This window comes from Canis lupus, chromosome 9 (assembly GCF_048164855.1).
Source record: "Canis lupus baileyi chromosome 9, mCanLup2.hap1, whole genome shotgun sequence".
NCBI classification, from domain to species: Eukaryota; Metazoa; Chordata; class Mammalia; order Carnivora; family Canidae; genus Canis; species Canis lupus.
The window spans coordinates 62,499,567-62,523,332 of NC_132846.1; the positions used below are offsets into that span (position 1 = coordinate 62,499,567).

At 41.7% G+C, this 23,766-nt stretch overlaps 1 protein-coding gene and 1 long non-coding RNA gene across 9 annotated transcripts in view; one reads left to right on the top strand and one right to left on the bottom strand.

Annotated features, from left to right (window-relative positions):
• Positions 1-23,766, top strand: part of TDP1 (tyrosyl-DNA phosphodiesterase 1) — an 84,295-nt gene that overhangs the window by 14,555 nt on the left and 45,974 nt on the right. For 7 of the 8 annotated variants that reach the window (XM_072839663.1, XM_072839658.1, XM_072839664.1 and 4 more), the window contains 8 exons: positions 3-37; positions 4,892-4,984; positions 8,274-8,441; positions 8,889-8,967; positions 10,821-11,006; positions 11,760-11,808; positions 13,824-13,890; positions 15,242-15,349. In XM_072839663.1, coding sequence (XP_072695764.1) covers positions 3-37; positions 4,892-4,984; positions 8,274-8,441; positions 8,889-8,967; positions 10,821-11,006; positions 11,760-11,808; positions 13,824-13,890; positions 15,242-15,349 — 785 coding nt within the window. Of the gene's footprint in view, positions 1-2; positions 38-4,891; positions 4,985-8,273; positions 8,442-8,888; positions 8,968-10,820; positions 11,007-11,759; positions 11,809-13,823; positions 13,891-15,241; positions 15,350-20,477; positions 20,567-23,766 lie in introns of all 8 variants that reach the window. The other variant, XM_072839665.1, reaches the window with a different exon arrangement.
• LOC140640380 (uncharacterized) overlaps positions 3,905-23,766 on the bottom strand; it is an 86,922-nt gene continuing 67,060 nt past the window's right edge. Inside the window, exons 3-4 of the long non-coding RNA XR_012037095.1 lie at positions 4,943-5,081; positions 3,905-4,189 (exon numbers count right to left, since the gene is read on the bottom strand). This is a non-coding gene — a long non-coding RNA (uncharacterized lncRNA). The remainder of the gene's footprint in view (positions 4,190-4,942; positions 5,082-23,766) is intronic.

The following is a 23,766-nucleotide window of genomic DNA, read 5'->3' on the forward strand; positions in this document are numbered from 1 at the left end:
AGGCAAAGTTGGATATTGCATTTGGAACACACCACACGTAAGCAAATTTTTACAAGATGGGAGAGGGTGTGATTTTAGTAGAGCCGAGGACACTATTCTGAAAGCGCCCTTAAAGGAACTCCCAGGTGACAGTTTTGCCAGGGAAAAGAACATCCGTAAGAAAGTAGAGGCGGTGGAGCTGTTTACTAACAGCCTTAAGACAAAGTCCTGGGATTCTGGCTCTTAATGTGAAAATCTGAATCTGTGATGTGGTTTCTTCTTTCTGTTCAGGACCCCCCTTCCAGCCAGTGGGGGGGCAGGGGCGGGGTGGAGTCGGTGGTGGTTTGTTGTGTAGTCGAGGTTACAGATGACTCTAGGTGTCAGTCATGTGCCTTTGGATTCCACTACTTAAAAAAAAGTCTGATTTAAGATGCTGAATTGCATTAAATAGAATATTAGGTCAGCTCCATGCTGTGATAAACTACAAAGCTGTTAATTTGACACTGATGCCTATCCCTGCTCAAAACTTCTCAGAAATTTTTTAGAACCATTTTGAGATGTTGTAAACCGGGCAAGAAGATCTTCTATTACTTCCTACATGACATGTTGCACCTAATGATCAGTTTGATTCCTACTGCAGTTAATTCTTGCGGCTGTTCTACTAAGCCTTTTTACATAATTGTTCTATAAATGAGAAAAAGAAGATATGGTTGTTCCTATTTCAGTATTTTTGTAAACCAGCAGTGGAAGTGGGTTGAAATTGTAAGCATGTCCCTTCAGGTAACAGTCTCTAGGGCAACAAGGAATCTCCAAGGATGGATTCTGACCTGTCGAAATATTAGTCCCAAGTCTTGCTTGTGGCCGTTGTTTTCTTGATGTTACAGTGACTCGAAATCAGGAAATATGTTCATAGTTCTTTGGCAAAATATGGTTTGAAGCATACAGCCTGTTTTAAAAAGTAACCAGAACAGGAAGGGCTGAGCTATTTCATAAGAGGATGCTTTTCCACCGTATCTTATCTGGTCTTTAATCCTCCTGAGTCAATGTTTTGTTTACCAACCATCCCTGACGGGCAGCCTCTAACAGGATAGGGTTTGAGGATTCTTGTGAACTTAAGCGTTTAACTCAGGTATAAATTACTCTTTATGGAGCACTTATCACAGGATGATAGATAGGATACAAAATAGCCTTGAGTAGACTGAGTGGGTATCTTAGGCTCCCCTCCCTGCATCACAAGAGACCCTGGTGGTGGATGGCGGCAGTCAGCCTGTCCTAGCAAGACGTCCTGACCGTAATGAATAGCACCAAATGAATCCTAGTTCACCACCCTTAGCCGGGCCCCTAGCATAAATCTTATTCTAAAATTCCCCCATTTGGGCCCTGGACATGATTTGCTGATCCTTAGTGTCAGCTTCTTGCGTGGCCCCACATTCTGTGCCAGCAGTCAGCATTTTGTGGGCACCATCACGCTGCAGTTCTGTACCAGCATGTATGAGAGCCTGCGTCTTCCATCTTCATTTCAATTACACCGTGAGTCTTGTTGAGGGACTGAGCATGTTGGGTCTGGCCAGGATCTAGCATGATAACGTTTGATTGATCCTAGAGGGGCTATCCTTTTATTATGCTACTTAACACATGATTTGGTCCGTCCTCTTCATTATATAGAGGTCCTTCGTAGATAAGCAGTTATCTTCCAGCTACTGTTGAAGACTAGAGGTCCTTCGTAGATAAGCAGTTATCTTCCAGCTACTGTTGAAGACAGGACAAGGACCCATTTAACTCTTCATTCTCATTTGGTTTTAGCTAATATTGATTTCCCAGCACCTCCCCTCCCCCCGCCCCCGGCGGGTTGAGCCTAGCAGTTACTCAGGATTGTAAATGCCTAGGCAAGTAATTACAACAGAGCCCTTCCCAGCCACATAGCTAACATTTTGTTAAAATGCTAGTATCTTGAAGACTAAACCCATGTCTTGAAGTTACTCAGTTGCTCATTTAAAAAATTTCTAAAGAATTGATTAAATGACTTGTAATGAGACACAGCTCTGGTATTTTGAGACTTAAAGTGTTTTTTGTTTTTTTTGTTTTTTTTTTTTTTAATTTTTATTTATTTATGATAGAGAGAGAGAGGCAGAGACCTAGAGGGAGAAGCAGGCTCCATGCTCTGGGAGCCCGATGTGGGATTTGATCCCGGGTCCCCAGGATCGCGCCCTGGGCCAAAGGCAGGCGCTAAACCGCTGCGCCACCCAGGGATCCCTATTTTGAGACTTAATAGTTCTCGTAGCTCTTAGTGTTTGGATGAGAGGCAAAATATTAGGAGTTAGAAAAAGGAGGAAACCTTCCAGCTCGCAGTGCTGGAGTGTAATGTGCCTCCCCAACTTGAGAGTGTAGTTACTATACTAAGTAGGAAGTAGTCTTTGAGATTACATCCACTTTAGCAGAGATGTTTGGACCATGTACTGTGCACAAAACATCTGAAGACAACCAAGATATAACCCCCATCACTATCCCTGTTAGATACAATAAACATGCTTTATCCATGTTCCTGTAGGATGCCATGCAGTCTCAGGGCCTGTCACCCAGAGCTTTAGATTTCTGAACTTTTTCACTGTCCCCCAGAGCTGGGAACAAAAGTACCTCTAGCTCAGAATCGGTGGGGAAGGGGGGAAGCCAAAGCAGCCAAATGGTGAATTGTCTGCCTGGGAGCCAGTGGCAGACTGCAAGGTGGTCAGGCACCGCTTTCTGCTTACATCTGTAGCCAGGCCTCCCACCACACAGGACTTAGTCCCACATTGACCTACCCATCACACACTTGCCAGTTGTGTGACGTGTCCTTGGCCCTGTACTTCCCTGTGGAAGCCATGCCTAGTGAGATGAAGGTCCCACCCCATGAGATCCAAACAAGCTCTTCTGGCTCATTCAGGAACTTTGATCATTCCCAGTACCTACCAGGCCATAGATTCTGCTGTTGTAAAATAAGGCTGTTAATGCCTCCTGGATCACCAGGGAGATATGTGTATTGTATTCTGGAGAGCTTCTGGAATGCCTGGCACAGAGGTGCTCTGCAGACATTGGTTTTCTTCCCCCTTTACTGGAATAGCTCCAGGTTTGGAAATTATCCCTTTTACTGCCCCCACAAGTTAACAGGTAATATGCAGGTCAACATTTCTTCAGGGGAGACTTCATTTCTTATGCATTTTTAATTGTGATTTTATTAGCTCCTGCCACTTTGCCTGAGATGATGGCTCTCTTTAGAATACTTCACGCTCCTGTTGGATAAGATTCACTGACAGCAGTACATGATTTTCCTGATAATTGATGCCTTGATTAATGGAAATATTTGTGAAACTTAAATCTTGGATTCATAACTGGCCTTATTCTTAATTACAGTCAGCTGCTGATTTGGCAACTGTGTGTGTAAATCTGCCCAGATTTCAGGAAGCCCGTTTCATAAACGGAGAAAAGATTGGTTCAGCAGCTGTCACTTCTCCAGCTTTGCATTAACTTACTGTTTGCCAGCTTGGGTTAAATTCTCATTTTGGCAAGAGCTAAATATCTCATTCTCTTTTCTATTCTTTGCAGTATCTTTTTATGCTAACCCCATTCTGTCCATATACAATTCAGTTTTGTTTATTTGGAGAGAACCAGTGGTTAGTTCCCTCCGCCCCAATGCATGAACTGACATCAGTTGGTATTAAGTAGCATGTTGGCCCCAATGGAAATAAGGCAGAGTTACTGCCTTGAGAAGTGAATCCCTAGTTACAGGGTGAGAACTTAGATTCATGAAACAATTGGGAGACCAAAAGCCCTCTAGGAGTAGATGAAGAAATGAAGCAAGGCACTGAAGGAGTCCTGGAAATGCACATGGGGGAGAGTTCATTTCATGAACACATGTTATGATTCCTTCTCAAAACCCTGGGCAGCAAGGAAGGGATTGATCCTTTACTTTATTAGTGAGAAACTGTGGGACACCAAGTGACTTCCGTAGGGTCCTACATCCTCCAGTTGATGACAAGAGCTTAGGTCTTCTAGCTTCAAGTAGAAAGCTCTTGTTTGTATCCTTTTCCTTCTTTGTCTAGAAATAAAACAAGAGCACTCTGACGACTGGAGGGAAGGCCCATGGCAGAGGGAGGACTCAGCTGGGTCTCATCTGAGTACATGAAGAAAAGGAAAGACTTCAAGGCTAGATCCGTGTTGGTGATGAGTATGGCATCTGTGGAGTATGAGAAAAGATCAGTCTTAGGATAGTGAAGCATTTTCAAACTTTTCCAAACCACAACCCACATTAAAAAGTACAGTGTACATAGTCTATCACACGTGTCCATACTCCTATGCTGTGAAACCAGTTATTTAAATATCTACAATATATTTGAGTTTCTAACTATTTTAAATAGACTTATTTATTTTAGAGCCTAAGCGGGAGAGGGAGAGAGAATCTTACAGCAGACTCCCCACTCAGCACAGAGCCAACATGGGGCTCGATCTCCTGACCCTGAGACCATGACCTGAGTAAAAATCAAGAGTCAGATGCTTAACTGAGCCACCCAGGCACCCCTCTATTGTAACCCCTTAAAAAACACTAGCTACGATGTAGTAGCAGGAGGCTGTGACCATACTTTGAGAAACACTGGACAAGGTTTCCATGGTCCTGAATAGATAAGGGCTTGAAGTGTCAGGCTTGGCCATGTGGGCAGAATGAGGCAAAAGTTCGTTTACTCAGAGCATTTCAGAAGGTGGATTTCTACCTATCACTTAAATAGACTTTGATTTTAATAACATGTAGAAGAAATGAAGGTTGTAACTGTTAAGTTTGAGTAGTAGAAGGGTCTGAGAACTCCTTTAGCTATGATATTTGCACTGTAAAAATAGCATATATTTTAACAGCATTAATGCCTTTGTTCTCTTATTTTTAAAGGAAAATGATGTTACTACTGTATGAAGAAGGCCTCCGGGTGGTCATACACACCTCCAACCTCATCCATGCCGACTGGCACCAGAAAACTCAGGGGTTTGTAGGCTTCTGTTTACTTCATAGCAGTGGTTCTGGGTGGCATTCACTTGACTCTTTTCTTAGATTGTTTCAAAATAAAACACAAAAACCTCACCTGTAGCATAAAAAAGAGACAGACCTGGAAATAGTATCTTACTGCCTCCCCCCCAGGTCCACTGCTTCAAGTGTTAACAGTTGAGTACATACATATCCGTGACTATCATACGTGTAAACATAAATACTTGCTTTTCCCAGGTCTTACAAAAATGGGATTATTCACACTCTACAGCAAGTACAGGGAACAGCATATACAAAGGCTCTGAGTCAGGAAAGGGGGTGTAAAATGAAAGGTCTGAATCTGTTTTTCTGGTGAGGCCCATCAGTAACTTGCCCCAGTACCTGCTGCATTCTTGCTTGCCTATTTCCCAAATGGTATTAAAGGGAAACTTAGAAGTTAATCATGTTAAAAACCTCCCATCATCCCGAGTTTATTTTTCCATAAAAGAAATCTAAATTAATGCCTTTTTAGAGTCTTTAACATGTTCATATGGTCATGAATCTCCAAAAGAAAATTTGAATTTGAAATTTTTTCCGTGCTTTTTAAATTATATTATTTTATTACTAACCCTTAGTCCTTGGTATACTTATGCTAGCTCTAGTCTGAGTACTTTTTAGAAGAGGGGCTTGGGTTTTTGTTGTTGTTGTTGTTTTAAGGATTTGTTCCACTTAAGCTCCTCCTTCTGACTGGCTTTTATTGCTTTTTTTTTTTTTTTTTTTTTTTTTTAAGCCATTTTGTATGTCTCTGCCTTCGCCAGGGTTAGAAGAAACTTTATTCATCTGGAACCCTTCAGAGTTCACTAATTCTCCAGTCTTCCTCCCCCCTGCCTTAATGCTCCCTGCCACTGCCCAGGCTCGTGCAGTCCAGGGCATGTGAGCTCTGACAGAGCCCAAGTCACACCTTTAAGCTGAACTGAAATACAGGACCTTCTAGCCTCCGTCCTGTGGGCTCACTTCGACTCCAGAGTACCCTCCTCCCTTCATACCAGACCGCCCCTCCAGTTTGAAAGGCAGGCTCCCCCCCACCCCTCCCCAGCCCAGTATCTCTGTGTCTATCTCCACTCCTTTCCCCACCATAGCAAGGGGCTTAGAGCCCCACCCCTGATCTAAAGATTTTTTTTTTTAATTTTTAGTGAAAGGGACCATACAAGCAGGGGTAGTGGGAGGAAGAGGGAGAAGCAGACTCCCCACTGAGCAGAGAACCTGATGTGGGGCTTGATTCCAGGACCCTGGGATCATGACCTGAGCTGAAGACAGACACTTAACCAACTAAGCCACACTGGGCCCCCAATCAGCTGAGTTTAGGGTTAACTACACCATTGCTCCTCCCAGAGCTTCTGAGCTGCCCAGTTGGGTTTTGAAACTCATCAGTCTATGGAGTTTTGGCACTCAGTCTCCTGTGGCTCAAAGAATCCCACCCATGGCCACCAGCTTTTTTAGAGTGAAACTTGAGCCAGGATGCTTTAGGTCTCTCTGGATGACTGCTGTGGAGGAAGGGATTAAGGATAATGATTCAGGTTTTCTCCTGTACTGAAAGTTTTGGTTTTGTTTGCTTTTTAAAGATTTTTGAGAGCTCAGCAGGGAGAGCAGCAGAGGGAGAGGCAGAAACAGGCTCCTCGCTGAATAGGAAGCCCAATGTAGGGCTCAATCCAACCACTTTGGGATTGTGACCAGAGCTGAAGGCAGGTGCTCGCCAACTGAGCCCACCCATGTGTCCTGAAAAAGCCTTTTTTTTTTTTTTTTTTTCTTTAAATTGACTGGTAATAGCCTCACATGGTTTAAAACTCGGTTTTAAGTCTTCATACCCAAGGGTATGAAATCTCCAACTTCCCTCTACCTGCTACCCGAGAGTAGGGTACTGTTATTGCACAGACAGTTCTAATCTCTCAAATTTGCATTTTTGTGTTGTGGGTTATAATTTTTCTTCAAATGCTTAAATGTAGTCCTTCTGTGCAACTTTCATGGTTGGTCTCCTAGTTATTCTCTGTTGGTGCTGTTCTGCTATGCAAGTGTTCCAGCCATCCTTCTTAGCTGCTGGTTGGTCTCCCTGTTAATTTCTCACTTTTAAAATTATTTGGCTCACGGTAATTTCACATTTTACTTTGTAAAGTGCTAAAAACACCTCACATCCCGGTATCCTGGTTTAGAAAGTTGTCATCTGTCCTGTTCCTCATCCAGACAGTGCTGTGAATGAGCCCCTAATCCCAGTGGAGCCAGAACCAGCATGTGGGCTCTGAATTGCTGTTTGTGAGGGAGAGACGGATAAATCCACCCAGCCAAGCGTGCTCATCTTATAGGTAGAGAGGCAGGCGCTCAGAGGTCATTGAGCTGCCCCCAGATGACACAGCCAGTTAGCAGCCCAGAACCTGGGCTGGTCCTCATCACAGTGTTACACCTTGTACAAGGGATCCCCTCACAATGGGAAGGAAAGGTGTGACCTGCCTCCCTGCTAAGAAACGTGTGCAGAGGTTTACCTGTTTGTGACCTATCATGGAGCCCTTCACAGAAGGACTGGGTTTTGATGCAATTTTCCCACTTGCTGGACTATAGAAGTTGGGCAAAGGAACTTGTTCTCCTTTTGAAAAGAACTGGCAAAATGAAAGCTGTCTTTAATATGTTACTGGGTTATTTGAAAGTCTGAGGTTAGTGTGAATGTAATATTAAATGTGATAGCTCCTCCTTGCAGACACCAGAGAAGTACAGAATATGAAAATACCTCAAACTGCTATAGCCTATACATCATGAAAATGCGTTTATTGAAATTAGATTGCACTTTTTCCTTAGTGTAGGTAACTTTTTCCTACTTGGCTAAAATGCTACATGGATGTAACTTAACTTGCTGGGTTACTATAGGTGGCAAGAGTTTGCTGTGCCAGTTTGGGATGCAGCTATTAGCTGTTGTCACTGGGTCTTGGCAGTATGGAGGTGGGGACAGAGGTAGAGAATAAGGAAGGTGTGGTCAAAGAGGGAGCTGAGAGCATGGAGTCATGAGAGGTGGGCAAAGGCCCGATTTTAGTGGGTCCTAAACTCACGATCATGTATTGAAAAATCATTCTGAATATCTTGGAAGTCTTTGGAGTGGTGTGATGGGATTTATGCTTCATGTTCCCAAGGATCCACTCTGCTTACCATGTTGACATAGGAAGTGAGATTTGCCTCTTCCTTAGGGTGAATGTACAGTCAGCACAGAGGTATCACTGTGATTGATTGCTTTCCTGACTGTTAAGAGTTATTTCTTATTCTATTCCAGAATATGGTTGAGCCCCTTATACCCACGGATGGCCCAGGCAACCCACAGATCTGGAGAATCAGCAACACATTTTAAAGCTGATCTTATCAGCTATTTAATGGCTTATAATGCTGCTCCTCTCAAGGAGTGGATAGATACCATCCACGAACATGATCTCTCAGAAACCAAGTATGTATTGTTTGGGAACTTGGGGTTCTTAAAGTGGGTGAATGTAGATACTGCGTGGCTCCCAAGGTACCACTGCAGGGGCTTTGGAAAGAGGTAGAATGATATTTGACTGTCCTTTATACCAGGTGAGCAGGTCCTCTCACTATCTGCATCTCCTGGATCTGGGGCCCTAAAGTGGAAGCCAATAGTCTTTCTGCTAACCATAAGCCTCCCTCTGGAGTATTCTTAATTTCTTTGCCTGATATTTTACACCTTGTGGGTGTTGCAGCATGATTTGATGGGCTGGAAAAGGAGTTCGGGATCCATTACTGTTCTGAGGAGGCATCACAAGAAAATAGGTGGTCTCTTAGAATATCTCATGATTAGTTTTTTTGTGTGTATTTTGTGATTTGGGGATCCACAAAACACATCACTCTGTTCTATAACTTGTATTTTATATCCTTTTAGTGTTTATCTTATTGGATCAACCCCAGGACGCTTTCAAGGAAGCCATAAAGATAATTGGGGACATTTTAGGCTTAGAAAGGTAACAGAATTTTTACTATCTCTTTAAATTAATGTATATTTTTCATTTATAATATATTTTGATGGCAGCTTCATAATTAAAACAATTCTGGGTGAACAGGCTCTTGATAAGTTGTCTGATTATAGTTTTCAGTAATTTTTAATGTTTTGCCTTTAGAGGTATAGGCTGCTCTAAATGGCAAAAGTATAAGGACTTCTTTAGTTATTATAGATTTCTCATGCAGCTATCGTAGCTTTTGATTTCAGGATATGAAGGATTAACCTACAAAATCAACAAAGAACAAATACTATTTGAGTAAAGGCTATGACTGTGCTATAATGTATTTTATTAAACCAGTGCCTTTTAAGTGTTATTAACAAAAGAGGCCTTTGCTGCTGGTATAAAAATGAACAGAGAAAAGCCTTTAACAAATTAAAACAACAAGCAAGTTAAAGGTTACAATTTTCTTCATCTCTGTTTAGGAGACCTATTACTAAAACTAATAAATTCCTGAAGTGGCTTTCTTAAAAGTTTTATCTTTTTTCTGTGAAGTATTTGTCACGTAAGAATTACCCTTGGTTAATGAAACGGTTTAATTTTCCTTTTTTGAAGTTAGCTGAAGGCAGATAAGATCTTGAAGCTGACGTCTTGATGTCAAGAAGGCATTTAGAGCACACTAGCTAAGTGCATAGCTTAGAGGTAGATTCCCATACCTGGGTTCAAATCCTCACCTGTTTACAAGTCACGTGACCTGCCTCTCCTCTATAAAACAGGCCTAATAACAGTACTTCACTCAAAAAATGACCTAAGGATTAGATGAGCTAGAGAATGCAGGGCACACATTGAGCCTTCAGTGTGCTGGTTGGTGGCTGTCAGCTTGTGGACTGATGGTGGAGATAGGCTACGTACTAACACACAACACCTGTGTAGAATCATTCTTCCTGGGGGATCAAGAGCATCTGAGTTTTCAGACCACTTCTCACAAGCTCCTGTGGCGTCACAGCTGCCCTCCATGGAAGATGGGAATGGTCAGACTGACCTGTACATGGAAGCATGGGGCCATGTCAAGGGCCAGGTAGCTGTTCAGGGGCTCAAGCACCAGAACAGAAACTGGGTCTCGTAGCTTTCAGGTCAGTCCTGTTTCTTACACTGTGCCGTAGTAGAGCAGAAACTGAGAACTAGGCTTTTTGGTAAGCATGATTATAAATATTAATGCCTAAGCAGTGTTAAGAAAAATAATATAGTCAATAAACCAGCCAATCCAGTCAGAATAATGTGCTCCATTGGGACAGGAACTACAGCTTATTTTTCTTCAGCTTCTTGGTAGTAAGATAGTACGTGTTGAAGTAGATAAATTTTCCAAATATTTCTGGATTGCCTCTGCTGCTCTGCATAAGTATCAAAGCAGGAAATGCAGATCAGGCTTCTTGTAGTACTTCAGGTGTTCCATATGTATACATAAATATACTTCTTGTTTTAGAGCATTACTACATCGAGCCCAAGTGTTAAAGTATCTTTCAAATGATAAGAGTCAAGATCATACAATAGTTCGTATTTTTTAGGTATCAAACAATTACTTCAAGGCAAAAATCTCATTTCATATGGCAGGTCAGTGGTTTACCTGACGTTCCTACTAAAAGGGATCTTTTAATAAATTTGGTTTTGCTTTAATACAAAACAAAGAATTTTGGAAGAACACTTCTGTCCGCCTACTCCATTAAAGTATTTTTAGTACTTCAGGAATATTTTCCAAAAAAAAGAAAAAATGGGTATGAAATTGATATCTAGCATTCTTAGCATTGTTCTGTTGGCTAGGGGTTCCAAAGGCAGAAAACCTTGTTCTGAGTTGTTAAAGCTTTTCTGTTTGTTCACAGCTTCTGAGAGAGCACGCCTCATCCATAACTAAAGGAGAGTCTTGGCCGATAGTAGGTCAGTTTTCAAGCATTGGGTCCATGGGAGCTGACGACTCAAAATGGTTGTGTTCTGAGTTTAAAGAAAGCTTGGTGACGCTGGGGAAGGAGAGCAGGACTCCAGGGAAGAGTGCTGTTCCTCTTCATCTGGTGAGTACTCTTCCTGGAGAAGAATGAGAATCTGTCCTCTTCAGAGAGGTTTTATTGAGGGATTTTTGGATGGAAACAACAGTATATCGTTACCATTGTTTGTGATCAAGAGGCCCTCGTATCCTCTGCTGCTGGGATAGTACTGTTTCCTGCAGAGCTCATTTCAGCCACGCACCAGCCTGTGACTTTTTTTTAAAATTTATTTTATTTTATTTATTTATGATAGGCACACAGTGAGAGAGAGAGGCAGAGACATAGGCAGAGGGAGAAGCAGGCTCCATGCACCAGGAGCCCGATGTGGGATTCGATCCTGGGTCTCCAGGATCGCGCCCCAGGCCAAAGGCAGGCGCCAAACCACTGCGCCACCCAGGGATCCCCTGTGACTTTTTTCCATTCCTTCCTCCAGGTTTTCAAGCCAAAGAAAAAAATAATTCGATAAAACATTGCCAGCAGAATTCTGAGCATTATTAGAGACTTCCGAATTAATAATCTTGCATAGAACTCAGTGTCTGTGGCATTTTTGAGGAAACTTTTTTCATCAAATATGTGTGTATATGCATCCTATGGTTAATAGAAGTTCGATTTTTCCATACAATGAAACTTCAAGTTTAAAGTACATTTTTGAAGTTTTTAAATGAAATATTTCTGAGCTTTTCATTAAAAACATTCCTTTTAAGAAAGTTTCTTTAACATGGTACATTTTGAGTTTTGTATTTTACCCTTTTTAAAAGAATTTTTTTCCTTCATTTTTAGATCTATCCTTCTGTGGAAAATGTGCGGACCAGCTTAGAAGGATATCCAGGTACTTGGTGGAAAATGTCCTGGTTGCATTTATGTGTGTGTATCCTTCATAAATGTCCTGGTAAACTTCATAAAGCAACCAGTAAAAACGCCATTCCCCTTGAGAAAATAATTGGTTAGAAATTTGGAAACTATTTTCCCTTAACTGGCTAAGGATCATAGAAATAGGTTCTATGGAGTGGTACTATGTTCCAAAGATGGTTCCATGCTTTGGGGCAATTTTAGTACATTATTGAATCCTCACAGTAACACTATGGGGACTTGTTCTCATTCCTACAAGGAAGATGGTCCCTTCTGCCAACAACAGGTTGGTTGTCCAGACAAGGTGTCTGAAAAAAACCACCTTTCCCTGCTGCATACTGCTTTTCCAGAGAGATTGACATGCTTTTCTCTGGTCTCTCTGTATTCTCCCTCCTTGTGTCTGTGGCTCTGTGTGATTCTTAGTTATGAATCCCAGATATATTTAAGGTCCAGAACTACTTAATCTGGGGATGAACCTTTGGTGTTACCTAGCTGATACTTTCTAAGGCACTTCATCTGGAAATGCCAGGATGATTTTGTAAGGAACTTTCAACCTTGTTTGCTGTTTTCCTTATACAGTGCTGGACGCTAAACTTCTTTTTGGAATCCAACAGCCCTCCAGATAGCACATTCAAGAGGCAGTAACCAAAACCCAAACAGGGTTTGCCTCTGGAAAAAGGAAATCTGATTGGCATTTGCTTGTGGCTGGAAGCAGAATGCTCTGAATTAGACTAATTTAGTCCATTTATTGCTTGTCAAACTAGATGTGACACTGCCAGAGAAATCTTGGTAAGGTTTAGAGTGTGTCTGCCCATTTCTTGCTACCGAATGGCAAAGCCAAGATTATTTCACTGAGACCCAGGAACATGGTGATATGTTGGTTGGTTTTGTCTTCTCCTTTCCCCACTTCTGATAAACTGGATTCATTCAAAATGTGGTATTTAATGGGGAAGAACACTATATTTTCCATAAAACTATTTTGTAACTGGCCCTGAATATGTTTAGTTATTTGCAGTAGAGGATACAGCATGCCTTATTTGATGACTCAGAAATTTAAAGCCCTTTTTGGATAGATTATTTATGGAGAAGTTCCAACATGTGTTTGGAAAGTCACTGGTGAATCTATAATAAAACTTTCCTCCTTTCAAAGATGAACAGAAACTGGCTACTAATCGTGTTTCCACTTGGAACTGTATCTGTTTTCTATGCAGGAATATGGCTTTTAGAATTGCTTTTAAAAAACTGTCTGCTGAACTTTCTTTTTTCCTTTTTAAAGGTTTATTTATATATTAGAGACAGCATGAGTGGGAGGTGTGGGGTGGGGGGGTTGAGATTGAGAGAGAGAGAGAGAGAATATCTCAGTCACCTTTGAGTGTGGAGCCCAAGGCAGGCCTGGATCTCATAACCCTGAGCCCTGAGATCATGACTAGAGCTGAAACCAAGAGTTGGACACTTAACCACCTGTACCACCCAGACACCCCTGAACTTTTAATTTTAGTGATGGCTCTATTCCATTTGTAAGAATGTTTATCTAATACAAACTCTGGTTGGAAATACCAGAATGTAAAAGGTAAAGGAAGCAGAAGGACTGAGTTTTCATCTTAGTCTGCTTCCCTAGGTATCCTGCTCTTGGGCAAAAATGGAGATGCTCCAGAGCAAAATAGGGCTAGAATTTCTCAGATGCAAGAGGACTATAGGCCAGAATTCTTTGTGGTTTTTCAAACACTTCAAATCTGTCTTATTACAGATGTTTAAATTACCACTCCTGGGTAATTAAATATCTTTTCTCTTTTCAGATTATAAACACTTAGTATTTAACATGCATCCATAAGAAAGGAAACCCAACTAAGGGAACATACCTAATACACGTATCGACCTTTTCTTTGAAAGAACTATTTCCTAGGAAGTGGTTTTGTTTTTTCAGTGTTTACTGTAGATTCTTAATGAAGGATCCTCAAATTATTTTCTATAATACCTGTTTTCTTCTTTTAAAAGCTGGGGGCTCTCTTCCCTATAGCATCCAGACAGCTGAAAAACAGAATTGGCTCCATTCCTATTTTCAGTAAGTAATTGGTTTAGAATGCTGCTATTGCTTCTTTAGGAATAAGAATGTTATTTATGTCTGTTTTTTTTAAAAGAACCTTACATAATATAGCTGTATTTTTTCATCTACATATGTTAGTGATAGAAATAATTTAAAACAAGGTTTTGAACATTATTTGAAATAGGTTTTTAATACCAAAGAATAAAACAGATCTGTGAAGTTTGTATTTAAATATTGGCACGCAAAGGAAAAAAAAAATAGATGATGTTGGGTAGTTTAGAATTTATGTAAGCAGCATTTTTAAAAATCGTTACTGACATAGTAGTACACTTTTTAGGTATACAAGACAGTGATCCAGCAGCATTTTAGTTCCCGTTTCCAGATTATACTTCTGTCTGCACCTGTACATACTGCATGATTGCAAGTTTGCTGAGGGTGGAATCCACACCACTTTCTCCAGGAAATGGGATCATATTTGATTTGTTATAAGGGTTCAGTGAATAGTTGAATAGGCAGGTGAAAGGAATGTCTTTCATCATCATCCTCATTCCAGTGTGCCTGTTCTGCGTGTTCTAGGCCAATCCAGTTCCCTGCTTGCTTCAGGCACTTACTACACCTGACCACTGGAAGCAAAGGCAGATTGCATCTTGGTAGCTTACAGGCTAATTCAGCGTGTCACTGTGGGCCTCTTGGGAGGTTATTCCCTACAGGGAACGTTTGAGCTCCTTTCATGATTCATCCAAGTGAATTTATGGCTAAAGGAATGACCTGCCTAATTCTGGTCTCAGCATCTTCTCTTGAGGGCCCAGCCTCTTTTTTGCAACAAGGATTGTTGCCTCGTGATGTCGGCCCTTATTACCTACAAAACCTACAAAGTCCTGCAACATGGATGGATGTCAGCCTTGGACTGAAGTGTTTCTGAACTATCCTTCTGCTTTTAAACTTTGTTTTAATGGTTATCCTGTTGACATTTTTCCCATTTTGTACTTTGAAAAAACGTTTCCTGAGCCTGTACTTGGTGTAACACACTATGGGAGCATAATTCCTCTTTTTAAGGAGTTCACAGTCCACGTAGGAAACAACCTGCACATAAGCAGCTGAAAGCACAACAGAATTAATAGACATGAGTATATACATGTCTTCCTGGCCAAAAAGATAAATAAATAAAGGAAGGCTAGATACCAAAAGGTCACAGTGCTTTATTACACTGTTCTCTGCATGGAGATTAATAAAATATCAGAGGTCCTGTCACAGAACTGTGTATCCAGTGTTTTAGGTTATAGGATTTTGCTTTTCATGAAGCTTTCTAATATTAGGCTTATGACAGATTTAGATTTTCTTACTGGTAATGGGTCTTTCCTGTCACTAGCAAATGGATGGCTGACACATCTGGCCGCAGCAATGCTATGCCACATATTAAAACATATATGAGATCCTCTCCAGACTTCAGTCAAATTGCTTGGTTCCTTGTCACAAGGTAAGTAGAGTGAGTGTGTGTGTGTGTGTGTGTGTGTGTGTGTGTGTGTGATTTTTAAAGATTTATTCATGAGAGACAGAGGGAGAAGCAGGCTTCCTGCAGAGAGCGATGGAGAGACTCAATCCCAGGACCTGGGATCACACCCGAGCCAAAGGCAGACACTCAACTGCAGCCACCCAGGTGCTCCCAGTAGTCCTTATATTCTTGATGGGAAGAACTTTTATTAAAACTTGTTTTGAACTCCTGCTCTGCTACTGAATGGGTTTCCAAAAAGTTGTTTTCTAAATTGTCATTTAGTTTTCAAAGTGTATGTATGTGTTGAGCCTTATTTAAATAAAAGGCCCGTGCCTTATCTCTTTTAGTGACTGTAATCATTGCCTGATTTTGAGTCTTGATATTTATAAGGTTTGCACAAAGTTTGCATTTACTCCTGTTACTTAATACTTTAGTAGTAGGAATTAGGCGGGTTAACATATGGGGTAAATACCGAACAAAAATGATATGGTAAAATTAGTATTCCTTAACTACTTTTTCAATTTAAAGATTTAGTATATTCAGACTTGTGCAACCATCACTATAATTTCTGAATTTTCATTACCCCCTATAAGAAATGCCTTACCTACTAGGCATTCCTTTGTCTATATTTATAGCAAGGTAAATTGCTCTTAGTTCCTGACTCCTAATCTGACCAAAAGCCATTAGGCATCTCTGAATGATTTAATAACACAATTGATGTTGTTAGTAATAACTAAGGTACGATAGAGTAAGATAATGAACACACTCTTTAAAAAGCCAATTAGAAACAAAATGAAGTCCCTTCCCTAACTTATGGAAATTAATGGTCACACTTTTCCCCTGGCTCAGGGTAAGGAACTGTGACCTGAGCAAGGTTAGTGGTATACATTAGATGCAAGAGTGGGCTTCTGCAAAGCTTTTGAGACACCATAGTATAGTGGGAAAACACATATTTGAGTCCTAACTATTTAAGATGCTCTCCTGTCATTTCCTAGCTCTGTGAACTGATGATGAATCAGTAAGACTAGGTGACTTATCTACCTGCTTGCAATTCTGAAATGCTACTGCCGGAAACATCTGAATAGTGGGCCAGTCTTTCATCCCAAGGGCTACTTAATTTATATGGCTGTTACTTCGTGTTGAATACCTTAAATTTGACGTTTTTCTCCATCTGGTCTGACAGGATTCTCGCACAGTGTTCTAGGGCTCTACCCATGATAGTCCCCCCCCCCCCACACACACACACCCCTTTTTAAACTAGTCAAGGTTCGTCCTGAAATCATGCCACTTTGCATGAATGTTGAGTTGAATTTGAAGGCTATATTTCCAACTTTAGTTAAAAATCCTGATTTTTTTCTCAAGCAAGATAGAGAAATAAATCAATTACTTGGTAGCTTCATATTATCCTGCTAGGAAGACTGATGCTTAGAGAAATGTACCCTTGGTCTCTTTCTACTTCACTAGGAAAGTTGAATTTACTGTTTATTTTGGGGATTGTTTTCCTCAGTAGAGTTAAAAGATGGATGTGTTGCACTAAAGTTGGATATTTATTGATTCTATTTTAAGAGTATAAAGGGAGGTTGAGATTTAACATCAAGTAATCCTCATCTAAAGGCAAAGTTTTTGTAGTTGCGTATAATGAGGACATTTGTTCAGCTCTGGGAATAGAGAGCAAGATGTGACCAATGCCACAGAGGCTGCAGAAGAGATGGGATGCTGTATACTAATTTACCTGTGTTAGGACCTAGTGGAAGCACCCTTAGAAATGTATTATCTGGTTGGAGTGGGGTCGGGATAGGTCAGAAGCCAGCTAGAGCTAAGGCAGTGGTATTTCATGTAGGCCTGGAAATACACCTAAGAGTAAACCAGATAGATTGGAAGGGGAATCTAAGCAGAGGAAGGGGGCACAGAGGCCATGGAGACAGAAAAATGGGGCTTTCAGGGAACATCTGAGTGAGTCTGCACCTGGATGAAAGAAGAGACTGACACACACACCTTCAGAATGGACTTTAACAAGCTAGGGCATCATAGGTTCTGAAGTCCAGAAAGCATCCGCTGTCCATTTTTTATTGGATGTTTGTCTATTTTATATGCTATGAATGACTGTTTTCATATTGGCTGAATATTACTCAATTCAGACTGGAAGTTAATCTGTTAAGAATTTGAAATTTGTCATGGATTTATAGCTTCTAATTGTATTCTGGAATATATAGGCTAAAAACTACCAACTTATTACCAAAATGTATAAAGATTTAGAACTATTTGGTGAATTCAATGTGCCAGACACTGTCCTGAGCACTTTTCATGTTCATTTAATTTTCACAACTGGTTCTCAAGGACTCGGAGAATGGTTAGCTAGGCTGCCCATGGTCACTCAGTAAGTGGTGGAAGCAGGATTTGAACCCAAGGGATTTGACTCCACAGCTGGCACCCTTCACCTCAACTCTGATGCCTCTTCTAATCTCTGATAGTGTACCTCTGATAGTGTACCTCTATGAAGACCAGTTAAGTCAAAAGAAACTGCATCACACTTTTGTGATATTAAAAAAAAAAAAAAAAAAAAATGGGATCTGTGGGTGAGTCAGTGGTTTAGCACCAGCCTTCCACCCAGGACAAGATCCTGGAGTCCCAGGATCAAGTTCCACATCGGGCTCCCTGCATGGAGCCTGCTTCTGTCTCTGCCTGTGTCTCTGCATGTCTGTCTGTCTCTCTCTCTCTCATGAATAAATCTTTAAAAAAAAAAAAAAAACACATAGCATCCCAGTATTAAAGAATGTCTGCCATAACTGAAGTAACAATTTAGAAAATCTACCAGGAACTCCTTTGTTTCTTGTTCAGAGTCAGAACATCCCAGGCTGAGCTCTTAACCTTCAAAGAGATTTCCTTCCCCTCTTTGGCCCTGGTGGCAACTGTCCACTCTTATCGTTAGGCTTGCAGCCCAGCTATCTTCTTGCTATTCCTTCCTTTGGGCACTCTGCAGCATTTACTGAGGTCCTTCCTCTTGTGAATGCTGGACACTTGGGATAAAAACGTAAGACTTAGGTATTACCTATAAAATGCTTATCTCTGATGTCAGAAGCCAACGCAGAAGTAATTAAAATAGGAAGAGATCGATTCTGTGCTTGAGGTGGGCATGTGGGTGCTTTGGATAGGACTATCAAAGCCTGTTCATCCTTAAAATGTCTCAGACTTGACTTTTCTGATCTCTGAAACTACCAAGGCAGATGCTCACCATCTTGTGAAGTGATTGCTTATCTGCCATCTCATCGCACAATTGGTCTACTTCCCAGGCTGCCTCTCCTTTCCTAGTTGTCGATGACCATTCATCTTTCAGAAACAAGATTTTTTCTCATTGTCCCATGTTCCGATTCCCTCCCCACTTCCTATATGCTAAAAATTTGGAGTCGTCCTTGGCATTGTGACCCTGGCCATATCATTTTCACCATTCTTATCCTGTGTTCCCCAACATGGACTACCAGGAGCAGCCAACCTGGCCTCCTCTGCCTCAGTAATCAGCCTGCCGGCAGCCCTCTCCTGATCCCTTTGTCTCTCTCTCTACCTTACCAACTGCTGCCTGTCTCCTAGGAATTGCCTCAGGTGTGGCATCCTCTCTGGAAGATTGTCAGCTTCCTGCTGACTGCTCTCTCCTCCAAAGCCTTAGAGCACTAAGGTGCGTCCCACCATTGGAGCTTGGGGCTCCTGTATCATTGTCTTGTCTCTTCTTCTAGAGAAGTGTCTTTGAGGCATCTGGATCTGGACTTCCGATCGCTTATCTGCACAACAGTTATAAGGATGAGGTGCCACATTCAGTGGGACACAGTCCATGTGGCATGCAAGAACGCGAGTAAAGCCACTTGGAGCTCAAGACTATATTTTTCACTAAATGCTTGAGAGCATGAAACACGTGCCCAGCAGCAAGACTTTGTTCATGTTGACGCCCGTGTCAGGCACTATTTATACCACGGGGAACAAGAGCGACAGGGAACCTACCCTAACAGCTTTCATTTTAGCTATGGCAGAGTGGGAAGGACAGACCGTGTACAAAGGAGTCCGCATAAACACAAGATGAGGGCTAGAAACAGCAAAACGGGGTGATGTTAGAGCATGTCTGGAGAGAACAGTGAAGCCCTGCTTCAGGAAGTAATGTTTGGGTTGAGTTGATCTAAAAGGTGGGGAAGGCCCTGAGTTGTAGAATATGGAGAACATAGAGAGTGGTCTAGCGTGGCTATACGCAGGCCATGCTGGATCATAGAGGGCCTTGAAGGCCAGAGTAAGAATTTTATCCTAGTGCTGTGGAAACCGTTTGAGAGTGGAGCACCATCTGGTACAAATCTTTTAAAGATAGCCTAGGCTGCTGAATGGAGAGTAGATGTGTACAGGCCAGCGGGGAAGCATGGAGAGAGTATGGTTGCTTAGGTAGCAGGTGAGTTTGCAGAAGAGTGGTAGACACGGGCTATGAATGGGGTGGGAGGGGAGACCCATCTGTATGGAACATGCCCCCAAGATCTCTCTTGAGGAAAGGCATTCAGGATGGTAGGAAGAGCATGAGTTTGGAATTAAACAGGCCCAAATCCGAATTTTAGTTCATCTATTTAACATTTGTGAACTAATAAACCTCACCAAGCACTAATTTCCTTCTCTAATGAAAGTGGGATATGACCTTTAACTACAGGTTTTGTTCAGAGGCTTGAAACAAATTACATAGAACCACTGTCATCAGAGAATGGTACGTGTTCAACAAGTGACCCTTATCTTCCCAATTTGAGCTTAATTTTGAATATAAGTAATGATACTCGTAGTATTTCATTGTTAGTATACAAAACAATTATACGAGTATAGGGTAATAATACCTCACAGTAGCAGCTCTGCCTGTGACTTCATAAAACTAGAAACCTGAGAGTCTGTCATCAGGCACGTGAACCTGTCACATGGCTGTCTTGACACCTCTGGTCACCTGAGAGAAGCCCTAGCAAAATGTCAGGCCCTGGGTGGGAAGTTTTTGGAAAGTCGTTTCTGCCCTATGGGAACAAAGGGGCAAGGGAGACTTGACCTTTATTGAGCAGCTGTCACGTGCCAGAAAGTTCTCACACCTTATCTGCGTTGTTTCATTCAGTCATCACAGGAGTCCGTGGGTGGTTGTGTCCCCTTCCACAGGTAAGGACTAGGACTGCAGAACTGAGGACTCCATCGACTACCCAGCAGGTATCTGCCCACAGTGGACAAAGCTGTCAACTCTAGGCACAGGGATGGAAGGCTAAGCAAAAGTACGGTTCCTGCTCTCTAGGCATTTACATTAGAGTAAAAGCGGCTTTATTAAACAACTCGTACACACCATTTAATTGCGGGTATAACAATGTTGAGTGTTCTACATACGTAGATTTCCACCTAGCAAGGCCTAAGCCATCTTTCTGGTCCCAAATGCACATGACAGACTCTTGACTTCCTTAGCTTGGGCTTCCTGCTTGGTCAGTCGTCTTTCCCTTTTGCTGTGGCTGCCTGTGTAATCAATCATTGGCTTCCCCTCCAGACTTGGAGTCAAGTCCATGTCTTGGCTGACATCCCCCACACCTGGCACCTGGTATATAGGGGCGCTCAGTAAGGATTTAACAAGGAACCTAGTGATGTCCAGGATGGAGGCTGTGACAGTGAAAGTGCTGCCTCGACTTTGTGTGTAACTGAATGTGGGAGATGCTTCCCATGTGATTTCTACATTTGGGGTGTGGTGGTAGGGAGATAGAAGTGGTCATTGTCATCCGTACAGAAATCAGGAAATGGAACTGGTTTTAGTGGGAGAATGGTTACTTTGCGAATTGACCTATGGTGGGCAGGCCACCTGAAATTGTTGTACTCAGAAGTTTGGTGTACAGATGGTATGTTCTAGAATTTTCTTTAGAACTCACCATTGGGGGATCCCTGGGTGGCGCAGTGGTTTGGCGCCTGCCTTTGGCCCGGGGCACGATCCTGGAGACCCGGGATCGAATCCCACGTCGGGCTCCCGGTGCATGGAGCCTGCTTCTCCCTCTGCCTGTGTCTCTGCCTCTCTCTCTCTCTCTGTGACTATCATAAATAAATAAAAATTAAAAAAAAAAAAAAAAAAAGAACTCACCATTGGCACCCTGAACCTTTAAGGCATTTTCAGGGGATAAGGTAGCAAAAGGTTGATGTCTCAGAGTTGAGAAACATACAAGAAATACATATCAAGTGGGCTTTTCACACTTACCGATGTTCCGTTGCCAAACAAAGAAATTAGACCCAGACTTTTCTTCCTGAGTTAAAGAGCAACTGGTCACCATCCTCCAGAAATAATCTTCCTTCTACCTAAGAAACGCTTTTGGCATCACAGAACTTAACCTTTCACTGAGTGTATGTTGAGAATGTACTACATACCAGACACTTTTCCAGCTGCTAGGAGTACAATTATATAAAATAATCCTTAAAAAAATAAATAAAATAATCCTTGACTTTGTTATGGTGGGAGTTACCCAAAAGGTAAACTTATGGGTATCCTGTTTTAAGTGCTATGGAGAAGGACAAAATAGAGTAATTCAGGTGCATAGTCCTTTACTCAGAATCCTTTGGACTAGATGTAGTTCAGTACTTGGAATTTAGAAAGATACATGGTACATACAGCACTAGAGCTGTTAATAGATGGCATTACAGGTAGCCCCGTGTCTAAGTCCACTTCTACCACCAAATGAGCTAAGGTTTTTTGCCATTAAATGAGCTAAGTGAAAGCTTAATTCTGAATTTGGTTTATTTTTAGGTTCAGAGCCAGTGTTTAATGCTTACTGGCAGATCCAGGCACTGTTCTAGCCATGCTTCATCCCCCACCTTGGCCCCCTTTGACCCTTCACCACTCTCCCCCTTCCCCCGTTTCCACCTTCTTTCCCCCCACCCCCTTCTCCCCTCTTCCTGCCCATGTAATGCTCAGTTTTCTACGTGTAGCTGTTAGTTCTCTATAGGTAGGGGAACTGAAGCACAGGGAGGTTAAACACTGGCCCAAGAACCCAGGCACACCCTCAGGCACCTTACTGTAGGGTGAGTAGTGCTCGGGTCCGAGGAGGAAGGCGACCCATTAAATGGGATGCTCAGGGAAGGCCTTAGGGACAGACATTTAAGAAGGGAGGGAGCCATGTGATGGGTATCTAGGGGGAAAGCATTCTGTGCAGAAAAGCAGAGGTGGGAATATACATACTGGGATGCTTGTTGTGTTTGAGAAAAAGTGATGTCTTTGGAGTGAGTGGAGTAGGAGGGCAGACTGCCTTTTATGTGCTTTTGAGGCAGAGTTGCCATTGCCATCATGTCTCTTCCATTTCCTAAAGCTTTTAGTCCTAGGTCTATGGAAAGCAGTCCTGCATCAATATATTTTACAATTTGAATTGACTAGAAAAATTAAGTGCTCTTTAGAATATATGTTGTTACAGTGTTGTTGCATGAGGCTTTCTGGAATAAGACCTTGTTTTAATTGTAGTTGGATTTTGCTTGTACTCAAATAATGGCTTTCTTAACGGGGCACTGTTGGCATTTTAGTCAAAATAGTCTTGTCATGTGTCATGTGTCCCACGTATTATAGGATATTTTGTAACCTGGCCCTCATATTCCAGGTGCCACATCACCATGAAAGCAAAAAACAAGACAAGAAAAAAACGTATATTTTTAAATTTCCCCTAGATTCTGTCCTGTTGGATAATATTGTCATCTTTGAGAATAAATTCAGAACTTTATGGATAACCGATGCATGAATGCTATCCTTTCATTTAATACATTTCCCTTCTTGAGAGGTGAGATGTCATTATACAACTGTGGGTTCTTGTTCAACTGAAGTAATATCCAGCAAATCTAACAATCCATGAAGAGTGGCAGACAGATGATTTTAAGATTTGGATTTTAGCAAAAGACAAATAAATAAAAAACTATATAAATTTAAATCTTTGTCACTTTTCTACTTTGTGTTATTACCAGTCCTCGTTAATGTTCATATTTGGGATGAATAACTCCTTAAGTAAAACAAAATTAAAGCAAGTTCACCAGAAAAAGTAACAGTAATAAGCAAGACTGACAATAAGCAATATGAATTTTGACTGACATGATAATGAGAATTTTCTTGATTCATACATCAAAAAAGTATTGCCCATCAAGATGGTCACCTTTTGGGTTTTTTTGTTTGTTTTTTGTTTTGTTTTTTAAGATTCTTATTTATTCATGAGAGACACAGGCAGAGGGAGAAGCAGGCTCCCTGTGGGGATCCAGATGTGGGACTCCATCCCAGAACTGTGGGATCATGACCTGAGCCAAAGGCAGACACTCAACCACTGAGCCACCGAGGCATCCCAAGGTGGTCACCTTTTGAAACTAAGTACTTTTACCAAAAAAACTGCTGTTGCTCAAGTCTTTTTGTCACT